Source organism: Arachis ipaensis, chromosome B05, assembly GCF_000816755.2.
Source record: "Arachis ipaensis cultivar K30076 chromosome B05, Araip1.1, whole genome shotgun sequence".
NCBI lineage: Eukaryota > Viridiplantae > Streptophyta > Magnoliopsida > Fabales > Fabaceae > Arachis > Arachis ipaensis.
Genome location: NC_029789.2, coordinates 115,075,808 through 115,084,987, shown reverse-complemented (window position 1 = coordinate 115,084,987; position 9,180 = coordinate 115,075,808). Strand labels below are relative to the sequence as shown.

At 34.6% G+C, this 9,180-nt stretch overlaps 1 protein-coding gene across 4 annotated transcripts in view; it reads left to right on the top strand.

Moving 5' to 3' along the window:
- The window catches only part of LOC107643858 (LEAF RUST 10 DISEASE-RESISTANCE LOCUS RECEPTOR-LIKE PROTEIN KINASE-like 1.2), a 28,778-nt gene that overhangs the window by 5,450 nt on the left and 14,148 nt on the right, over window positions 1-9,180 (top strand). Inside the window, exon 2 of one of the 4 annotated variants that reach the window (XM_016347607.2) lies at window positions 1,617-2,667. The exons of 2 other annotated variants lie outside the window; for them this stretch is intronic. In XM_016347607.2, coding sequence (XP_016203093.2) covers window positions 1,617-2,667 — 1,051 coding nt within the window. Of the gene's footprint in view, window positions 1-1,616; window positions 2,668-9,180 lie in introns of those variants that run through there. One more of the 4 variants, XM_021124289.1, reaches the window with a different exon arrangement.

The following is a 9,180-nucleotide window of genomic DNA, read 5'->3' as shown; positions in this document are numbered from 1 at the left end:
TTTTATTTTTAAATATATTTAATATTTTTATTTTATTTTTTTATTTTTTAAAATTTATTAAGTTTTTTAATATGTTTTAGAAAAGACTAGATATGTTGCCAAATTTAGTACTTAGTAAATATCCTATAGTAAATCATAAGTTAGGCTCAAATTAATAAATGTAGTCTATTAAGAAAAAAATTTAGTTCGACTTAATCTGTTTCCAGTTCTAAGTGTAAGGCATTAGTTCTCACCGATTTATAGATTACGGTTTGTAAATGGAGATTTGTATAAAATTAATTTATAAAATTGATTTTGATTAAAAGTGAGTTAGTATTAATGTGGTTTATATTTGGTAATTTTTATTTAAAATAGATTATAATAAAAAATAAAAAAAATATTTTATACAAAAAAATTAATAATAACAGTAAAAGAATTCATATAAACAAAAAAAAACAGAAATTTTATAAAAAATAATAATATGCATAAGAGAATATTAGAAAAAAATATTAAAAAAAATAATAAACATATGAATAATGAAAGACATAATTAATACATAAAATATAAATTTCAATTCAACCTGAAAAGGTGAATGAAAAAGGTGAATGAAAAAGGTAAAATTTGTAATTTTTGGTAAACGTGGATTGAAAAATAAAAATTACTTCTATGTTTAAAAAATAAAAACGTTGTCAAACATAAAAGATGAAACATTTAAAGAACTCAAATGAATTTTTTTCTTTTCCAACACAAATTCAAATATACCCAAAGTGGTAAAAAAAATTCTATCGATATTAGTACTTTTATGGCTCCTTGATCTCTAGTCTGTTTTTAAATATGTCCACCGCCTACTATTCCTAGTAAAACATTCTCTCACAATTCCCAAACCAGAAACACCTTGCACACACCTCGAACTATGTCAAATTCAAAGCCAGAGTCGCTACGGGGAGCAAGCACCTTTAGCTACTGCATCTAATCACCTTTAGAATGGAAGATCCAATTTAATCGGTTATTTAACGGATAATTTGATATAATTATATAAAATCCGATTAGACTCATTTTCATTTAGATTTCGTATTGAATTAAATTTTCCAAAAATAGAAAAAACCCAATTACCTTATAATTCAATTAAAAAAAAATATAATTTGTAGAGTTGATATTCGATATTAATATGTAGTTTTAACATGTGCTAATATAAATTTGTTATAATCTCTTACATTATTTTCTTTTGTCATTCTCTCTATAACTCTTAATGTTATTTTTTAAATTTTAACTGAATACCCAATTATTCCAATAGAACCAAACCAATTTTAGTGAGTCAGGATCGAATACAAGTTAAAAGATGTTAAACCTAATCCAAACCGAACAAATTATATTTTAATTGGTTTAGATAAAAGAAGAGAAGATTCTTTAGGATTCTAAGCGTCCTTATTATTCTAAGCATCCTTCCGGGAGCAGTCTAATAAGTAAAGCAACGCTGAAGTTGTACTTTTCCATGTCAAAGTAACTGTTTTATATGAATCATGACAAGAGGCGGATTCTACTTGCATATACCACAATATATTCACTAGATTGGGCTTTTTAAGTTATTCCTATTCATTTAGTTGAAAAAAAAATAAACAAATATACTCTTACGGCAGTTTCGTTCCCAAAGGTCAAGATATGAGGCCAAGAGAGGACAACTAGAGAGTACTAGACAAACAGCCATCGACTTCGGTTGCTGGTCAAACCCTCCCATGCCATATCCTCTCACAGACACTTTTTTCTCCTTCTTGATGACATATTCAGACACACCCTCCTCCAGTTCTTCAATCTCTCTCTTTCTTCCATGCTCTCATTTTGATTCATCTCAAATGATTAAACCAACTCTCCCCTACATCCTCCTCAAGTTCTTGTTACGTTTTCCCCTTATTAGTACCCTTCACAATCACATCGTTATCCTCCTCTTCTTGGTCCAAATCAAAGTGACTTTCTCTGCTACGGATCCAAACTTCACAGCTTGCGAGCCCGTGAATTGTGGTCACGGCCCAGATATAAGCTACCCTTTCTACATCACAGGGAAACAAAAACCCTTTTGTGGGTACCCAGGTTTTGACCTCACTTGTGGCAAAAATGGCTTCCCAATTCTCGATCTCATCAACACCCAACACATCATCCAACAAATCTTCTATAACAACAACTCACTCCGAGTCTCCAACCCCGTTTTTTCAACTCCAAACACTTCTCAGTGCATTCTTCCCACAAAGAATCTCACCGTTGGCAAGTACAGGTTTCGTATTGCTCCCAATCAGAGGAACCTCTTCGTGTTCTATGGTTGTAACTTAACGTTGCTTCCTGAAGAGATGAAAGAACATAAAATCGGGTGTTCTGTTCATGAAAACAGAACGAGTAGTAATTTATCCGTTGTGGCGTTGTATGCGGAAGACGTCACGAATGTGAGATTAGCGGAAGAGAATTGCAGAGGTGGGTGGGTGAATGCAACGGTGGAAGATGGAAAGGGAGGGAATGTTCGAGAAGCTCTTGAAGAAGGGTTTGTGATGAGTTGGAATGCAAGTAATTGCAGCACGTGCTTGAATAGTGGAGGAAGATGCGGGTTTGATACAAGCCCAGCTATATACGCTTTCAGGTGCTTCTGCCGTGATCGAGTTCATATTGCGCAGTGTAATCTTCCACCTGGACCACAACAACCAGGTTAGCCTCCTCCTCCTCTTCGTCTCACTTAGTACCAAATATACGGAGAATGTTAGGGAAAAAACGCCAACATAGTTAATATTAACTCAGAAATTTTAGAGACTTATTTTTTTAATTAATATAAGTCAATTTTTATATTACTAGACTTTAAAATTACTTTTAATTTTTTTTTGTGACTTAAAAGAAAATAAACAAAAACTAAGAAAAAAAAAACTGCTTAAGAAAGGCAGTCTCGTTGAATACTACTCTCAAACTCCTTCCAAGGCAATAGAAGCTCCACTTGGGGAGAAATAGTCCTCATTGCAGTCTTTGTCATGATGTCTGGTACTGTATTTGCATCTCTCAAGATCAACCGAAGATCAGCACACCATTTCCAAGACATGATATCTCGGATTTTTAACACAAAAGGATCAATAAATCCAGAGCAATCTTGTAAATTATTGACAATAGTAAAAGCCTACACACAGTCTGTCTCACATATAATGTCTCTTTGTCCCGAGTCCCATGCTAAAAGAAAGCCTCTCCAAATAGCAAACAACTCTCCTTGCAAAATGCTACGACTCTCAATTGTTCCCAGACATCCTCGTTGCCACCTTCCCTTCCAATCTCTGCTAACACAAGCAAAACCAACTCGAGCACCACTGCCAGGATAGCTAGCATCACAATTAATCTTAAAGGTACCCACTGAGGGGGGAATCCAAGAGCCACTAATGGTTGAGGGAATAGATAGTCGTTGCAACTCAAAAATATTTCGGAGCTCTTTTTCTAAGGACAAAGCCATACCAATCACCTTGTCTGTGGTCAAATGCTCGTGAGGGTGAAAGATCTCGTTATTTCTCGAACACCAAATCCACCAGAGACCAGAAAAGAATCTAAAGGGGCGCTGTTTGCTATTATGTAAGAACCAACTCATCAAATCCACTGGTTGATCGGAGATCCCTAAAGCTTGCCAAACAAGTTGGGCTTTTGGACAATCCCGAATACAATGTAAAACCGACTCCTGACTTGAGAAACATCGTGGACAGCTATCCGTGTGCGAAATGCCCCTTCTAAAACGAAATGCAGCAGTAGGAAGAGCCTCCCGAAGATATAGCCAGGCCAAAAATTTGTGCTTTTCCGGAACATGTTGACGCCAAAGCCAAAGCCAATTACCCCTTTCCTCCCAACTAAACATCTTCTTACTGAGCCATAAATAACCACTATGAGCATCATAAACCTTTGAGGCCGCACCAGTCCAACACCAACCGACCTCTAAACCAGCTTGAACATATGGGTTGTAAGAGTTAATGTTGCTCTGCAGAGACTGATTCAGAGGAGAATAGATATTCTCAAGGTTCCACTGTCCAGATGACCAAAGGTCCAAGATCCTGATATCCGAATCAGAAATGTGAACATAATCCATCTCCTGACACAGTCGCCCCTCTCTTCTCCATTTAGAAAACCAAAAGTTCTGTTCCAAATCCCCAATGCACCAACTAAAACCTTCCTTTAGGATATCCCAAGCTCGACATATACTCTTCCAAACATAAGATCCCCTTCCTCGAGACCGACTAAAACAATCATCCTTAGAAGAATGGTATTTCTTCGTCAACAGTTGAACCCATAGCTTGTTGGGATGGTGAAAAAGTTGCCAAACTAGTTTTTCAAGAAGAACAATATTGGCACAAAAAGGATCTCTAATTCCCAGACCTCCAAACTTCTTAGGAGTGACCAACACTTTCCAGTTAACAACTTCGTTATAACTTTGTAAACCACATTACAGAGACTAATTGGTCGGAAATCCTTCATGGAAATCGGGTTTTCTACCTTCGGAATAAGAACCACAAGAGTTTCCATCATCCTTGGATCCATATCCAAATCAGAGAACGCATGACGAACCATAGTCCAAACATCAAAACCAACAATCTTCCAGTATTCTTTAAAGAAGAAAGCCTGAAACCCATCAGGGCCCGGCGTCTTAAAAGAATGCATACTGAAAACAGCCGACTTAACTTCTTCCAGAGTAACTGGCGCTGTGAGGCTACAACAGGCTTCATCATTCAGGGAAGGCAGCGGCACATCACCAAGACAACGTAAGTCTACATCCTCCGACTGGCAGAATAGGCGTTTATAGAAGGATTCAGCTTCCCTTCTAAGGACATCCGGGTCCGTTTTCCACACCCCATCTTGAAAAAAGAGACCATGAATCTTATTATGCTTTCTCCGCACAAGAGTCTGGACATGAAAGAACTTGGTATTTCTATCCCCAAATTTTACCCACTGCTCTCTGGATTTTTGAAACCATAGAAGTTCCTCCTGCACAAGCGTGTTATTAAATTCCTCAATCAGCTGTTTTTCTTTTTGCCACATAGACAAATCTTCCATTACTTCAAGTCGCTTCTGAAGAAAATTAATCTGTCTCTCCAATTTGCATTTCCTAACGAAAATATTGCCGAACACTTTAGAATTAAACTTCAAAGAGTTCTTCTGCACTTCTGAAAGCTTGCCATGCATCTCTCTGTAGCCAGTCTGCCATGACTGGGAACCTCCAACCGAGGCTTGCCCAGCGGAAGTGACTCCCGTGACCTTCAGGTTTGCCGGATCTCCCTGGAATATCTCCTTAATCCCGCCTACCGACGCAGTAACAGCCGGCAATGCGCCTTCCTTCTCCAATGGAACTGCCACGGTAACACCCTCCTTCACGATTGCAGGAAGACATGACGATGCTTCCACCACCGTGCCTCCATTCTTCTCAACTGGCGAGCTCTGTAGGGACCCCGGCCTTGGTCGTTTCCGGAGAGAGGACCCACAAGGCACTGGGGTGTGTCGGGTTGAGGAGATCGACGTCTCACCAACACGGGAAGCACTGTGTCCGACCTTGACTCGTGACCCGACCCTAGCACGATAGGAGCTTGATCCATTCGTGTGAGAGAAGTGAATGGTGGGCCTGATTACTCTACCCGAATCGATTCTGGAGTGAATGCCTCTTTGGACCTTGTTAGATTGCTTCTGACCCAGCTTGGTTTTACCTTTCCTCACAACTTGCTCCCAGCCTGGTTCATCATTCATGCAAGCCTCCTCAACATTATTTCCTTCTAAATTATTAGCCTCCAAATCTTCTTGCAAATTCGATGCAGGATTCTCGCCAGTAACGCCACCTACCACATTAGGTTCTACTTCATTTAAATTATGACTTTTGGTCTCAGGATGTGGCACTGCCTTTGTACCGTCCCGTGGCTTGGTGGCATCGGAATCAGCACTCTTTTCTTCCTTAGAGTCTCTACCCAAGCACTGTGCCATATTGTGACCATAACGTGCACAGGAGTTACAAATTAAATTTAAACTTTCATACTCCACTACATGAGTTACGCCTTCCACAATGATATGCTTGATCACTGGCAGTCCTAAATTTATTTGAACACATACTCGGGCATATCGTCCTCTCTCAGCCAATTTAGTGGCTAAGTCCACTTTGATGGGAACTCCTATTGCAGAAGCAATACGCATCATGGCCTGTTCCTGATAGCACCAGATTGGGAGCCCCGAAATCCGAACCCATACAAGCGTAGACCCGAAGGATTGCTCACATGGCCGAAAATCTATATCCCACGATTTTACAGCAACATAGTGCCCCTCAATCAACCACGGGCCACCAAGCATGACCTTCTCACGATCTTCACATGCATCGAATTTTACCATGAAGTACCCAAACCCCACATCAAGCAGATCAAAGCCACCTTTGATGCGCCAAAGCGGTACAAAATTATTTTAAAAGATAAAAATAATAAATTCTCTTATAAAATATAGTATTAGTTTGATAAAAAAAAAACTTATTTTTTTAGAAATAATAAATAATTTGTGTATTTGATTTAATTTGTAAAAATATTTAAATAATTCTTTTAAATAATATTTGATATTTTTTTCATATTAATATAGTTTTTAAACTTTCTATCATTTTTATTTTAAGACTATTTTTGTGTGTGTCTGAATATATTTTAATATATTTGTAAAAATTTATTTTAAACTTAATAATATTTGAAGAATTAATACTCACTTTTTTTTAAATTTGAGGTCAAATTGACTCTTAAAACTATAATAGACTCAATTTATTTGCATTTTAAATTTTACAATAACTCGCATTAGTTTTTAAATTAATTTTTGTAAACGGCGTGTCGATTTTGTACGCTTACTTGAATTCTGCCTAAGTTTAATGTTACTGGAATTTATTAGACCTTCTATAAATTTGACTGTTCTCTAGGATTCTCACGATAATAACAAGTTTAATTTTAAAAAATTTGGAGGTCTGAAAGTAGTAATTAATTTTTTATAAAGTTCTAATAAATCTCGATCACATAAAACCTGAATTTGGTTGAAGAATCGGAGCAAGTTAATGTATTAAATTAATACATTATTAACAAAAAATCAATTCAAAAATAAATACAAATTATGATTACAAATTTCAAAATCTAATTTAAGTCTATTAAAATTTTGAAAATCAAATTAAATTTTATTTCAAATTTTAAAGATCAAATTGGTTATTAACTGTAACATTTTTAACTTTTAACGGGATAGTCTTTAAAGGAAAGTAAGACGCCCTTGATTCACAAGAAAATTATTAAAATTTGACAAATTTCTGTTTTCTTTAATCTTTAGGAGTGCCGTGAGTGTTACTATTAGTTTAAAGATTATTTTTTCCGAATCAAAATATTTTTATTAACTAAAACAGTTATCTATATTCTTCTTTCTATTGAATAACTTCAAACGGTCTAGCTTTGTGGTTGACATCTTAACAAAAAATTTTACATAAAACCCTAACTATATTTTTTCTTTTCATCCAATTTTCATTTCTCATTCAAATAACAAAAATTTTATTTTTTTATTTATTTATTTTTTTCATTTTCTATAAATCCAAACAACTCATTAATCTTTATATATGGCTGAATTGTTAGTTATATAAGACATGATTAGGCTGGCACGTAGACTTCGGCGCATAGCCCAAGTTTAACTTTCAATAGTCAAAAGTCAAAACTATCTGCCACTTCCCACTTGGTTAGAAAACAAATTAATCGTTTATTAGTGATTTAGTGGCCCACCTCTACCAATATGAACTTGGGATTTGTATCTTCTAAAGTTTGAATTTTATTTTAGAAAGTAAAGTGTGATTTTTTATTATTGATTTTATAGATAGAATCATAATAAATATAAAAAAAAAAACTATTTAAAGATAAAAGATCATATTTTACTTTCTAAAATAAAATTTAAATTTTAGAGGATTCAAATTCATGAACTTGATTTATGCGATACTCCTATTACATGGTGACATACTAACATATATGTTATTACTACTATTATTATAGTTGTCAGAATATTGTTACAAGATAGAAACTTAATAAATAAATTTTAAATTAAATGAGGTGAAATTTTTTTTTAATAATGTTACAATCCTTTTTCAGTAAAAATGGTTTTATTCGATAAGACTCATTTAGTCACTGAATTTTTATTTGATAATCAGTTTGACCCTTGACTTTTTATAACCGTGAAACAAGCTAATTTTTTTGTTGCCAACCTAATATGGCTTTTTTTGGAGTTAATTGTTATTGTGGTAGTTTAACAACGACTTTCCATGATACTTGTGGAATTCAATGTAATTTGGTGTGGCTAACTCAAATGGTCTAAATTCTATAAACGTGTGGATGACTCGATTTAGGGTGACTTTGATAAAATTTGGACTCCACAAGAGTAGTTTATTAAAATTAATTTTTTAAAGAAAGTTTTAAAGTTCTGGCGGTTATATTTGATAAATAAGAATAAGTGATTTTTGAAAGACACAAATTATAAAACGCTTTTTATTTTTAATATGGTGGAAGGTGTGGAGTATAACAGACTCAGACGGTCCGATTAGAGGAGATCTACAAAAAAATAATTTTTTTATAAAATTCGGACGGTCCGTTTTGATTTAAAAAAAAAAAAAAAAACTAAAAACGGAGGGTCCGTTTTGTTTTAAAGGAAAAATTAAAAAAAACAAAAATTGTTAACGGATGGTCCGTTTTTATTTTTTTAAAAATAAAAAAATAAAAAGTATAAACGGAGGGTCCGATTTCATGTTAAATAAAAAAAAAATAAAAACTAATCGGACGGTCCGATTTGTGATCAACGAATTTTTTAACAAAAAACTCGAACGGTCCAATTTCTTCTTGTTCCACACCTGTGTGTCTAACACCTGTATACATCATAAGAAAGCACAACTCACACACTCCTCCAATATAAAAAAAAAATTAACCGTTATAAAATTACATTTAAAAATGAATTTAATAAACAAAAATGAACAAAAAGTAATCCGATAAAGTCATTAAATGTGTTTCCCACTGAATATGACAACCGGTTTACATAAGACTATTTGATGTGCTTTCGTAATAGCAATGGTGTAGATGTAACAGTCCGTTAAGTTAGTATTTATGTCTATTAGTTGGCGTTTGTTCTCTGATATTAGAACTGACAATAAGAGATTAAAATTTAATATTATGTTTGATAGTT